This window comes from Dermochelys coriacea, chromosome 1 (genome assembly GCF_009764565.3).
Source record: "Dermochelys coriacea isolate rDerCor1 chromosome 1, rDerCor1.pri.v4, whole genome shotgun sequence".
NCBI lineage: Eukaryota > Metazoa > Chordata > Testudines > Dermochelyidae > Dermochelys > Dermochelys coriacea.
This window is the reverse complement of record NC_050068.2, coordinates 289214975-289229392: the sequence shown is the minus strand read 5'-3', so window position 1 is coordinate 289229392 and position 14418 is coordinate 289214975. Positions and strand designations below refer to the sequence as shown.

The following is a 14418-nucleotide window of genomic DNA, read 5'->3' as shown; positions in this document are numbered from 1 at the left end:
AATCTAATTTACATCTTGTGTATATGGTACATTTGCATTTAACTCAACATGGACAATAGATTAATCACTTATTTTTGTTGTTAGGAATTTTCTGGTAAGTCTGATTCCTAGTTCTCACGGACTACCACAGTGCTACAATGTTTAGCTTGCAGTCACTGAAAGGGAATATACACATCCAAATAAAACTATTTCAAAGATCTTTGTATAATAAAGATGGTAGGTGAGCTCTGGTTTTCAATTTACAGTATATATAAGCCTTTGTGCACTCAATAAAGCAGTCATAGCATTTAGAGACTAGCTTTATTAGATTTAACTATTGATACTTAGTGTTCAGATTGTTCAGGAGAGTCTTTTGCCTGATTAGATAACTGGCCTAGAATGTTATTTTAAGAATAAAGCTACACCTCGACAAATCAAAGGCGTGCTATGTTTAATATTTTTTCCTTTATAAATTATTTAGGAGACCAATATTGTAATAGTACAACCTAACATGGAAAATGGTGTTTCAAATGTTTTCTGTTAAATCTTGTTTCTTCATGTTAAGAACTGTTAGAGCTTTTCCAAATTAATTTTTTTCATGCGATTAAATGTTTTATATTTTGCATTGGTGAGGAGAGTGGGTAGCTTCTAAAGATGTAGCTAGAGAGTTACCACTATACTTACTGATTTTGATGGGTTTAAAGTTTTCACAAAAAACTGGCCTGTGTGAAAACTGGCATACAATATTAGCCTAGAAAGTGCATTTTTCCAGCCAAAAATGTTTAAAGTTTCTTTGACAGTTTGAGTACAAACAGTAGAAGTATATTTGTTCTAAGTGGTTTTTAGATTTTATTCATTCGTCTATATTGAAAAATAATTTTGGACTGTTTAGCATGTTTGAATTCCCAAACTATAAAAGATATGGTTAAGAATTCAGGTTTGTGAAGTGACTTAAGTACTAACAATTTTTCTTAATTCCGTTTTATGTATTGTGAATCCAGTAAAATATTCAGAATATGTATTTGCATATGGAATGAAATCTTACATTAAGAATCTGCTTTTTAAGTCCCCCACTGCTGTAGATTTTTTTTTAGTAATACTTAAACCATACCTTAAAGAGGGATGATGGAGATGCACACTTTCTATTACCAAGGAAGGAGAGAATTAACTACATTAGATTGATTACTTGTTACATTAATAGTATTTTGTAGCCATTTGCTTTAACTGTCCAATCAAGATTGTCCTAAAAACTTTACTTGATACTAGAGAGACAAGACAGGTGAGGTAATATCTTTTTGGACCACTTTGTTGGTGAGAGAAACTTTCAAGCTTACACAGAACTCTTCTTCAGTTCTTTTGATATGGTCATTTGTAGTGTTTTGATCTCAAAATGCTCTTTTTAGAATTTGGAGCTCCTGGATGCAGCCCATGCTATAGCAGGCAGATTCTGTTCCCCAGGAAGTGTGGGATGACAACTGTGGTGAAGGTGATTTTTTGCAGCTGGGAGTCAAGGCTGCTGTTGCACTGCTGAAGTGCAAGATGAGTTGGGCATTGGGAAGCTGCTGGGGACAGGTGCTGAGGGAGTCTATAGAACCTGGAGCTGAAATAAATGGGAGCTGCCGATCAGAAAAGCAAACCCAAATAGGTGTTGAGAGGGCTTAGGGGAAAGCTGTAGAAAGGGAGTGAGAACCTGTGTACAGTTCACTTGACTATCTTAAACCTGGTCTACGCTGGAAAATTAGATTGAGTGATATAGCTACGTTAGTTCTCAGAAAAATCGTGTGTCCAGAGTGGCACAATTAGACAGACCTAACCCCCGATTGAGATGCAGCTGAGTCAACAGAAGAATTCTTCTGTTGACCTAGCTGCTGTCTCTCAGAGAGGTGGATTAACTACATGGATGGAAAAATCCCTTCTGTTGATTTAGGAAGTATCTACCCTGTGGTATTACAGTGCCATAATTGCATAGACATACCCCTGATCAGCAGCTGCCTTCTCCATGTCCCTACTTTTCCATTTCCTTCACCAAGTTCCTGCCTTGGCCTTCTTCATGTTAAAGTTGGTTCCCTACAGGTCTTTCCCTGGTTCTGCAGGATCCCACTGACATATTCAGCAACTTGCCACATGCAGCTTGAAGAAACTTTCAAGGATACTTTCTAAAATAAAGACTTGTAGCTATACTTCTATTGGTTTTATGTTTATAAAAGTTTGCTTTTACAAAATCTGTTTGCAGCAATTGAAAGTATTGTTTTAAACCTTGATAAATTTCTGTCTTCACACTTCCTATGAATTCCATTTTGGATAGTTATTCAGACCTTTACTTTAACATAGTGTAAACAGTAGAAGTAAATTAAGTTTGTGATTACCTTTGTTCTTGAGGAGAAATTACAAGATAAATGAAAGATTATTGCTGTTAGAAATGTTGTAAGAAGCTTTTCTTGTATCAATTTATTATAAAACTATAAGTAGTTAAAACTGGTGCTTTTTACCCCAGAATAGTGGTAGCAGTAAATGTTAATACTAAATTTGATCATTTTTCAGAGTAGCAGCCGTGTTAGTCTGTATCCGCAAAAAGAAAAGGAGTACTTGTGGCACCTTAGAGACTAACAAATTTATTTGAGCATAAGCTTTTGTGAGCTACAGCTCACTTCATTGGATGCATACAGTGACAACTGCACAAATTTGATCATGCGTGACTGAAACTGATGAGCTTGGGTTGTAGCACATTGTGAATAGTCCATATCAGTTTAGCTATAATGGTTTGGATATTCTTTTGGATAGGTTTATGGCTACAAATGACTTAATGACTGAACTACAGAAGGATTCCATCAAGTTGGATGATGACAGTGAAAGGAAAGTAGTGAAGATGATTCTGAAGTTACTGGAAGATAAGAATGGTGAGGTGCAAAACTTGGCTGTCAAATGGTATGTGTTCTTTTTGCAGTATAAACAATGGTCTAATCTTTGAACAATATAACTGACTTTTCTAATTTCATTGCTCAAATTAAATTGCATAGCAATATTCTTCTTAAATTTAAGATCTTTTCAAGTGACCCTTATAAGTGATTTGCCTTAATCCTAGTCTTACACAGCTTTTTGGTTTATGTCAGTGATCCAAATTATGATCCACAAATAGTTTGCATAGCACTTGCTAGTGGTCTGTGGAGAGCTAGCTGGTTCAATGGTGATGGCTCTCCTAATTTTCAGTTGCTAAATATCATTAAGAAGAAGTTTAGCCCTCCTATTACCTTTCCATGTTAAAAAAAATGCTGCATTTGCTATAGGGATGTTGTTTGATCTATGGGGAGGTTCAAATTGCAGTTGGGATTTGGGGAGGTGAAGTATGGTATTGTGAAAAAAGTTCAGAATAGAAACCTGAACACTAACAAATGACTAGGTTTGGGTATCAAAACACTCAGTTAATAGATTCAAAACTTAAAATATTTCAGGCTTAGGCTTGGATAAATGCATGGAAGAGTAGGGGAATAGTAGCAGGAACTCACCTGGTCTGGTTTTAGGTGCCTCCATCTCCCTTTTTTCCCCCCCAATTAAGGAGTCTTTACATTGTTGGTGTTTTTTCATTAATTCTCCCTTTCCCCTTTTTGGAGTCCAGTTTATTAACATACATTTCAAAACACTTACATTTTTCAGCCAGCTCTTTCTAGTTGGCTCCTGTTTACTTCAGGCTTATACTCCACAGGCCTTCTAAGGTGTGAGTCTGTGGAGTACCTCACACAGTCTTCCTGCTCCTTTAAGTCTTTTCTCTGACTGAACCCAGGTTGTCTTTATACCTTCCAACTGGTTTGGTTCCTAGTCACATGCTTGTATCATGTGACTCCTTTACTGAGTGGTAAACTTATTACAGGTGAGACTGAACCCAGAACTCCCTTAAACAGCCAGTTCGCCTTGTGACCTGGGTGTTTGGCTAGTTTGTTTGAGCTTGATCTTCTTTAGGTTTTGTCAGCCTTAGTTTGAACAAAGTATAAAATTTAATGTATGCATTTACTTTCTCTTAAATATTCTGGCAGTGATGGAAGTTTCATTAGTTGTGATATTTAAAATTAGGCTGGCCAAAACAATGGAAAATGTACTGTAGGCACCGGTGGAGGGAACATGAACTTTGTCTCAGACATATGATTTTATTATTATAGTAATACAATTATCAATATTCTTTTCACTGTAGCCAACAGAAACAGCAATGCTTAGGTTATCATGTTACATAGTATTACTGCTTTCTTCAAGGGAACGAAGAGGTTACTATTTTTTTGGCTGAATTTTAAACTTCTGAAATATTAATTTACGTGTGATAACTGAAGTTGTACCCCCTTCCAATAGAGTCTGCACATGGTATTTATGACCAGATTTGACAACTGCACAAAGAAAATAGCTTCAGAATTTGAAACACATATAGTTTGTTTATGGGAGTTCAACTGAGGTCTGGAAATGTGCTATTGTGGAAACAAAAATGAAAAACCAGCTGCATATTGTGTACATTTCAACACTTTGGTTGTAATTTCCAAACCTGGGGCCTGGAATTAGGAATTTGACTTTAGTCTCACACATTTGAAAATTGCAGCTTTAATTTATGTTAATGAGCATTGTTGGTGCAGTAGAAGGCAATCTTTTAGGAAAGGTGCAAGATGTGAAGCTATAATGGGTTAAATTGTGTATGGCATGATGGAAGTAGCTTTTTCCAGGTATCTTTTTACATTTTCCATTAACTCTGGTATACCAGCATTGGTAGCAACCATGTAAAACTGATCTTGATGCCATTTTTCTTGCCAGTTATTTGTTGTTTCTTTTGTTAGAAAAGGAAAGAAAAGTGCTTAGACACAATGGTGTTGAAAAATTAATGTTCATGCCAAAAGTGTCTATTTCTAAATTGCTTTGGGAATGGGTGAATGTGTACTTAAATGCTTAAAAACAAGTGGTGATGGTTAAATAGAAGCATGCAAGCATAAACCTTGCACAGGGGAAGATCCAAGCATAAATTGAAAGGGAACAACAGAGATGCAAGTACATGTAAACCAATGGTAACATATTGTAACTAAAAGGCTCAAATGAAATCTCTGCTTTTCCTACTCTTTCAAATCCTGGACATATTAAACACAAGGATTCTGGAGGAACCTGCTTCAATAAACCTGCAAATCTAATGTTTAGCAGGCTGACCTTTTACATTCTCATTCTTTCTTAAAGGATTAAACAGAACAATGAAATATAAAATCATTAAGATACTGCTTGTTTCTTGCATTTTTACTTTAGCAGCACTTGCAGACAGTGAATGGAAGAAAAGTTCTGCTCATGTCTTACCTTAATTCATTGTTTCACATATGCAAGTAACATTGTAATATTATGGTAACTGGTTTATGTTAGAAGGTCTTATTGAATTTACTCTTCAGACATCTTCAGAGGTGAAATGGAAACAAGAATGAGGTAGCGAACTTTGACTTCCACAAGATCAAGCAGAGTGTTAGCAGCAGTTTATGTTTCAGATAAAGCAATTTTACAAATGTCTTTGGACCTCAGTGTTGATGCAAATGATTTTAGCAGGTTAGGGAATTTAACTAAATCATTGCACTGACCAAATATTCCACATTACTGCTGGTGTAAGTGAGACACTACCTGCATCTTGGAATATTGGCAGTCGTTGCACAGTTTGGGCATAGTTACCAACCGACCCTTTTTAAGAGCTTCAGCCTGTTCAATTGGCATAATGCTTGTACCTGTATTTTACTTTATTTAATTAACTCTGTGAAGTGGATTGTAACCTTTTGTAGAACAATCAGTCTTACAGAACAATATTCAATTTATCATAAAGGGGAAGAGAAACATTAAAGAAAAGGTTATCAAGCAATTGCAAAACATTACATTAATTCTGCTTACAGATTGAGGCAGGAAAGAAGTTATAAACTCTTATGATATCACTTTCCTTTAAAAGGGGCTCTCTGGCATGTCCTGCTCAGTGGGTTTTTGTCTCTCAACAGATTGAGGCCCTCTTCCTTTGGAGGGGAGGCTCAACTTAATTTTTTTAACTTTTTGTGTTGATTACTTGTCTGCTCAGTCCTTTCCTTTCTTCCTAGGTTAGATAGTTTTAGGTATGTCATAGTGAAGTTTCTTCTTTTATTCTTCTTCTGCCCCCCAGAGCTCTAAAAACGCGCAGCACTACAGTGGTATCTTGTTTGCTGGAATCTCCCCACCAAAATTGGTCCTTCAGGTTGTGGTTTCTCACTGTTGGGGTAAATAGGCTCCTGGATTTCATGGCTGTACATTATGGAAGAGTAATCCATTGACCACAGCCAAAGGATATTTTATGCTTAGCAGTCACAGTATTGGCTCTGTAATAAGTGCAGTGGTTCTAGGGGGGAGTGGCATGCTTTTCCGAAAGGACCTCTTTCAGATGTGATTGTTGCCATTTTTCCAAAGCTGCTTGGTGCAGGGGCGGATTATGGTTTTGTGGGGCCCCTGGGCCAGAGCAAGTGGTGGCCTCTCCCCATCCCTTGCGCCTGCAGTCATCCCCCCACCCCTAGTGCTCCTGTCGGGGAATGGGTCAGGGCACGGGGACTCACCCTCTCTGCCTGTCCCGGGCAAGCCCCTGTGCCCCAACCCTACTCCCCGACCACAGCGCTGGCCAGAACAGGGCAAGCTCCCGACCGCGCTCCCCAGCTGGAGCACTGTGTGGGTGGAGTGGGTTGGGTTGTAGGGGGTGCCCATTTTTCCAGCGCCCCCTGATTGGCTAATCCGCCACTGGCTTGTTGTACTGCTCGTGGAAGGATAGAGTGACCAGATGTCCTGATTTTATAGGGACAGTCCAACTTTTTGGGTCTTTTTCTTATATAGGCTCCTATTACCCTCTACCCTCTGTCCTGATTTTTTACACTAGCTGTCTGGTCATCGGATGGAAGGCTGTGTGACCATATTGTCTGTCATTATTATTTGCATTACAGTAGTGCCTAAAGGAGCTTTCCTTTCCAGATAGACCAATATCCTTATGTGGATACAGTAGATATAAATGGTGATGTCACTGATAACCCTGAAGAGGGGAGAATCTCTTGAGACTTCTGAAGTTAGTATCTCTTCTATTACACATATAATCTAAAACACACCTCTGGAGCTTAAAGAGGAGGGCTATATCTGGCTAAACATACAAGTGACTCATATGTGCAGGGCTCCAAGTTTTCCCCTGTTCACCATTCTATTCAGAACACTTTGAATAGGAAATGAACTCTTTCGATTAAGAAAAAAAACTCCTTTAAATACTTCAAGCAGCTTTTTTTCCACCTCAAAGTATACGTTAAGGTTCTTATACTGCTCAGGTGGATGCTAATATTTTGTGGCTGGTTGAATAAATGTCAAACTCTAAAGAGAGTTTACAAGTGTTCTGGGGACTCCTTCCAAGATAGTTGTCTGTACAACCCAATTCCGGGTAAAATGTGGCTACAAAAACTGGCTTCTGGGGAACTTTCCTTCTTTCAGGTTGCCCCATTTCTGCATTTACCTGTCTTTTCTGTATCTGTGGTGTAATTCAAATTCCTTTCTGCTGCCTCTCTTTTAGTTATAGCCCCACAGACCCTACAGTTGTTTGAGTGACCTTTCATCTGCGCCTGTTTTAATAGTGCTCCCCTACAAGGGAAAAATGTCTTCTTGGGGTATATCTACACTATAATTTAAACCTGAGGCTGGCCCAAGCCAGCTGACTCAGGCTTGCGGTGCTTGGGCTAAGGAGCTGTTTAATTGTGGTGTTGACAGTTGGGCTCAGGCTGGAGCTCAGCCTCTATGACCTTGTGAGGTGGGAGGATCACAGAGCTCCGGCTGCTGCCCAAGCCTAAACATCTCCTGCAATTAAACAGCCCCTGAGCCTGAGACCTGCAAACCCAAGTCAGCTGGCACAGGCCAGCCCTGGGTGTTTAATTGCAGTGTAGACATAAACTTAGGCATCCCTAAGGGTATCTTATGAAATGTTTTTAAGAATAACTTGATGGTCACCTCCCAAAGGTTAAGTCCTTTAAATATGGTATCTCTTTGGACAAAGTGTTGATGGATCTGTTTTTCAGGATTGAACCCTACAGCCCAGGGCAAAAAGAACCCTTTGTCTCTCCTCCACCCAAACCCAGTTATTTTCAAAATGAGGCTGTTCTGGCTCCTCTAGAAAAGGGACAAGAATGGCAGCAAGACTATGATATGTGGTCACATGTAAGACTGATATTTAGGGCCCTGCGCAGATACAAATTTATATCTGCAGATGCAGATATAAATTGGTATCTGTGGAACCGCACGGCTCTCCCAGGAACTGCAGCGGCGAAAGAAGTAGAACGTGGGGCCGCCACTCCCAGGAGCCAGCACCCTATGCCAGCAGCTCCTCCTGTGCGGCTGTATCACCCCCAGCCTCAACCTTGTCCCTTCCATGCAGCTTTCTGCATGACTGCATCTCCTGTCTGGGGTCTGTACAGCCACACTGAAGCACAGGGCAGGGGGAGGTATAGCTGTGCTGGAGGAGCTGCCGGCGCAGGATGCTGGCACCTGAGAGCGGCGGCCCCATGTTCTATTCCTTTCGCCCCTGAGGTTCCACGGATACCGATTTATATCTGCACAAGGCTCTACTGATATTGTCTCAGTTTTGCTGCGTTATTTTCATAATAGCCCCAGCAAGGCTAGTACTCCCGTCCCTCCCTATCCACAAGGATCTGCTCAGAGGAAGACCATTAAGGAAATACAGGAGTATCCTTTAAAGCCTAGAATAGTTTCTGATGTCTTCCCTCACAAAACGGGCTCCAAGTGCATGTTTTCTGTGCTTTGTAATCCCCTTGTTTCTGTTGTTTTTCATGTTTGTTTCTAAATTATTTTTGTTTGAGATGTGCTTAGTTGGCAGGAAAATGCCAGCACAGCAGATTCAGTCTGGGATCTTGTTGCACACAACAGTACCAGTTAAAAGGTTCTGCAGGGCACTTTGTGCCTTCCTTTATACCTGTGCAACCCTGTTATGTTAAGTTGTACAGGTTTAATTGATAGAACATTAATTAACAATTCTATTGATACAGCGCTGGAATAAAATACAGCCTACCTGAGTTGTATTGGCTCTGCGGAGCAGACATGAGTGTAAATGCAGTAAACCCTTATCATTAATGAAATCAACAGGTAGAACTCTGACAATGCACCCCTAAAAAAAAATCTGATTATGATATGCACCGTCGCTTTTTGGAGCACAACAGCACTTGGAACATCTTTGGTGTCTTTTTGTATGGCGATCCTTCATTTACAACATTCATGTTGTCAACCAAGAAGTGTTTTATGTGCTGCTGACTTGCAAAATGTTATGATAAATTCTTGTTTGTTATTTTGTTGGCACTGTAGCTTAGGCCTCTTTTTTTCAGTCTGCCTAGGCATTCTGTACTTCTCATAAAGATGGTGGCGAGTCTGGCTATGGCTCTATCCATCAGTGCCTAAACAATTGGTTGGTGTAGCTGAGAGGATTCCTGACAGTGAGAACGGTGCTGTCATCTTGGAATCTCACAGCTGGGTGATAAATTGAGTCAAGAGCTCTTTTCCCATCTCTGCAATTAATCCACATTGTGGGTAAGCTCATTAAGTTGACAGAGTGTTCCTTTCAGATCCTCAGTGAAATAAGTAATTACCTTGAGCCTGCCAATATTGTTGCAATTAGATATCTTTGCATTCTAAGCCCCATGATATTGAGTCTGGGTCTAATGCATTGGCATGTTTTCATCAGCTTTGTATACGTAAAGCTTGGATTGTGGTGACCAGTAACTATCTACTGGCCTGGCTCTTTGTCCAGCATCCTCCTTCAGACTTTAAATTCTTTGAAGTGATGGTGGCAGACCTAAACTTTCCAGTAAGGTTGATCTGAAATTTTTCATGATTAAATGACAATTATGATGGGCTCTTAACTTGTTGGGGAGCCCAGTGTATCCACAAAAAAGCACTGAACTGTCTGTGTATGACAAAAGAATCTTCAGAAAGATCAGTTTAGGTTCCATTCATGGTCTCCATTTGCTGGGACTGAGACCACTATAATAAATCAAATTTCACATATCTTGTGTGGTCTCAGATTCCAAATGTTTTTGACGAGGCAGGTTGAAACGGCAACTTTCATATTAATAAAAATGTCAGTTTTTTAATCTTAAGTGTCATCTAAATATAATCGAATGTCATATTGTCATAGCAGCAAAAAACACCCACTTTTGCTTATGATTAAGGGTACAATTTTGTTATGGATATTTTTAGTAAAAGTCATGCACGGGTCATGGGCAAGGACCAAAAGTTCACAAAAGCCTTGACCTGTCCCTGACTTTTACAAAAAATATCCCTGACAAAATGGAGAGGGAAGAGGATCTAGTACCCTGCCCCACTGCATGCAGCAGCAGAGAGCTGGAGACCCTGCCACCCCTGCTCAATGACTGGGAGCTGGGAGGGATCCCTGACCCCGGGCAAGGAGTTTTCGGGGGGGATCCCCTGCTACCCTGCAGGGCTGGGAGGAGGGGGGCTGTTCCCCGCTGTCTGCGTGACTGGAAACGCAGGGTCTCCCACTGCCCATGGCAGCTGGGGAGGTGCGGGGGGAGGCCCCCCGACAGAGGCTGGGGAGGGGCGCGGCCCCAGTGTCAAAGGTCATGGAACTCACGGAATCCATGACTTCTGTGACATACTCGCAACCTTACCTACGATTGGCTCATCTTCCCTTCCATTGGTCACAAATCTGGCTATGATGATTCATGCTTTTGTAAATTCTAGGCTTGATTATTTATAATTAAATGCTTGTGTACATGAGGATGTTATATTGGATTACTTTGTTTGCTCTAAGTGCAGCAAAGTAACTATATTGATTTGAAGTGCATCCACACTGCTTTGTTATACTGGCTTAAGGTACTTTCCTTGTTAATCATTGTGTCCACAAACCTCTGCGTTTGTTCTGATTATGTGCTTAGAATGCTGCACCGTTATGGATCAGTATTCTGCTGATCGGTCTGTGCACTGGGATTTTTCTTGCAGTACATGGTGAAATGCCCATCAGAACCTGCAGGAAATATGGGGCATGGGGTCAAACTAACACATGTATTATTCCTCTCCTGGCATCCCATCATCTAACTATTTTGCCAGTGCCATTTTTGAATTGTTATCAGGCAGCATGGAAGATGCAATGCTGATCGCTGTGATCATGAGTCATTAACACAAACAGGATGATGATGCACCAGTATTGGCAGTCATGCAGCTGGATATATTTGGCTTGGCAGCTTTGAAGGTCTTTGAATTATGTGATATGGCTACAGGTTGAGGAGAAGCAGGAAGGTGAAATTGAGCAGGGCATTTATTTGGATCAGCTTTACGCAGTGGAACACCACTTCTAGGGTTGGCCAACTAGCACTGACTGGTCAGACAGGCTAGTGATGAAGAACTGGGACATCCAGTAGTTGCTGCAGAACTTCAGGATGTGGAAGACTGCTTTTGTAGGGATCTGTGTGGAACTCACTCTGGAGCTGCAGCAGCAGAAAATCAACATAAGAGTTTCCCTCAACATGTGGAAGCTCATCACCCTCAATTGCTACTCATCAGTAGCTAACCAGTTTGGTAGATCAGTTGCTAGGGGTGTGGTCATGATGGCTTCCAGGGCTATTAAGAGCATTGCCAAGTCATAAAGTTTGGCAATACACAGGTGATCGATGTTTTTTCACAGAAAGAGTTCCTGAACTCTGTAGTGGTTATTGATAGGCCCCAGATGCCTATTCTTTCCACACACTTCCCTCTCCCCAGCGTCAAGCTGAACACCTTAAGGAGGGCTATTTCTCCATGGTGCTGCCAGGTCTGGTTGCTCACTGTGAAGGTTCCCCAGTATTAATGTGCGTGATCTGGAAAGATCCACAATGACAGGATCTTTAGAAACTCAGGCCTGTTTGCTGGAAATAAGGGAATTTTTGCTTCCGGGACCACTTTGGACATTAAAAGAATTATTCCTCCTTTGATTCTGGGAGACCCAGCTTATCCTCTGCTTCCCTTGCTTATGAAACCTTTCACTGGACACTTGACCAAAGGAAAGGAGTGGATTAACTACAGTAACTTCTCACTTAAAGTCATCCCGGTTAATGTTGTTTCGTTGCTGATCAATTAGAGAACATACTCATTTAAAGTTGCGCAATGCTCCCTTATAACGTTGTTTGGCAGCCACCTGCTTTGTCCACTGCTTGCAGAAAGAGCAGCCTGTTGGAGCTAGCTGGTGGGGGCTTGGAACCAAGGTGGACCAGCAGCCCCCCATCTGTTCCCTGCTCCCCTAAGTTCCCTGTGCGGCAGCTGCCCTGCAGGCTATCAGTTGCCGGCAGTTCAGCTGTCCCTCCCCCCACTACCATGTGCTGCCGCTGCCCCTGCCCTCTGCCTTGGAGCTGCTCCTGGGAGCCTCCTGCGTGTTGTGCGGGGGTCGGGGGAAGAAAGGTGCTAATGTCAGGGTGTCCCCCTGCTCCTGCCCCCCACTTAGCCCATCTCCATGGCAGGGGGATGACAGGGCTCAGGATGGAGGGAGCTTGCTGGCAGCAGCTGCTGTCTCAACTTGCTGATTTACTTAAAAAGTTAGAGTGGGGTAAACAACTTAAAGGGGCAATGTGCATCACACACACACACACACACACACACTATCTCTCTGTCTGCCATGCTGTCTCCCCTCCCTCCGTTTGTGCTGCCTTGTAGAGTGTGAGGCTACATTAACAACAATGTGTTAACTCTTCAGGGCTCAGCCGAGTGCTAGTTCATCATTTAGCAGTAAGGCATTCCCTGGGAAATATCCTACCCTCTGACTTCACCACCTCAACCAAGCTTCACAATCATCATTGCTGTGTACAGTATTAAATTGTTCAAAACTTACACTGTGTGTGTGTGTGTGTGTGTATAAAATACAGTCTTTTGTCTGGTGAAAAAAATTTCCCTGGAACCTAATCCCCCCGTTTACATTAATTCTTATGAGGAAATTGGATTCGCTTAACATCATTTTGCTTAAGGTCACATTTTTCAGGAACATAACTACAATGTTAAGCGAGGAGTTATTGTATATCCTGAGTAGCTCCAGAATGACAGTGGAGGGCGTGTTTGGAAGACTGAAGGAAAGGTGATGGTGCCTCGTGACAAGTTTGGAGGTTTATCATCATTATGTGACTCGTGAGAAATACAGCAAGCACTTATCACATCTGTGAGAGGAAGCGAGAGAGCCTCAACAGTGGTGGGCGGAAGCAGGAGGTGGACAGACTTCTTGTACCTTATAGGCAGCTGGAGTGTGTGTCTTAGAAAAATGTCCTAAGCAGCCAGGAATGCATTGTGTTCTTATTTGGAACCAGGGGTTAGCTGCAGGTAATTAATGTATTGCAAACAAGGAAACTACCGTAATGTTTGTGTGTTGGTTTTATAAGGAATTGATTCTATTGGGGGATGGGAAGCGGAATGTTCCTCCATGAAATTTTTCATTTGAGTTGTATTTAAAAAAAAAAGTTAACAAATGCCAAAGGTAACAAATTACAGGAATGTCATGTAAACTGAAGATCTGTGGAATGGTGTGCAGTTAGGTTGATTAAAATGGATGTCCCAATTGGTATGATCACCAGGCTTACCAGTTCAGTGCAAAGTTGGGGTGCAATGCTTGACCTTTATAGCTCATTACAGCTCTTCATCTCTGCATTGTCTGGATCATGTCCCTTTCCAGGGCAATGAGGTTCCTTTCAAGTCTCTGTGATTGCTCCAGGAAACCATTTCTCTACCCTTCTGCCTTCATGGCTCTCTTTCAGGATGCAGTCAGTAGTTCGTTGAACATTTCCTCTTGTCATCTCCCTCCCCCTCCAACAAACAAAAACGTTTGTCAGCCTCTCAGCCAGGAAGGTAGAGAGATGCTTCTACCTCCACTCAACATGGTGGCAGACAGGTACTACTTGGGGAAAAAATAGTTTAAATCCTTCTATACCATTGTATTGTAATACAGCACGTAATACTGGTAGAATTCCATTCTGCATTATCATCAGGCTGGTTGCTCGTAGAGCCCTCCTCCACAGCGGTTTCAATCTGGCTGTCTACATGGGGTTCGTGTGTAATCTCTGAATCTGCTGTCATAATTTTTCTGGGCAGCCCAAGAATCCTTTCTGGTTGGGCTTAATGGTACATGTGAGGTCAAGGGAACTTTATGTGATGTCTTGGTTGTATTCTGTATTGTCTAGAGTGCTTTGTAGAGAACTGTCCACCATATCAGTCTGGGATGCAACCACTATCCCAGTCAGAAGCAGAGCTCTTTCCATCAGCTCAAAGCTGAAGTTCAAAGGAGGATCTGATAAATTAAAAACAATGGTGGGAGGACAAAGCAACATAAATCTAAATGTTCACTGACAGCAGAGGTGAAAGTAAGCCGGTACGCCCCGGTACGGCGTACCGGTAAGAGCCGGTGTGCCATACCAGGACTGGCTTTCC

At 41.6% G+C, this 14418-nt stretch overlaps 1 protein-coding gene across 1 annotated transcript in view; it reads left to right on the top strand.

Annotated features, from left to right (window-relative positions):
* The window catches only part of CAND1 (cullin associated and neddylation dissociated 1), a 51261-nt gene that overhangs the window by 1654 nt on the left and 35189 nt on the right, over nucleotides 1–14418 (top strand). Inside the window, exon 2 of the mRNA XM_038411866.2 lies at nucleotides 2761–2904. Coding sequence (XP_038267794.1) covers nucleotides 2761–2904 — 144 coding nt within the window. The remainder of the gene's footprint in view (nucleotides 1–2760; nucleotides 2905–14418) is intronic.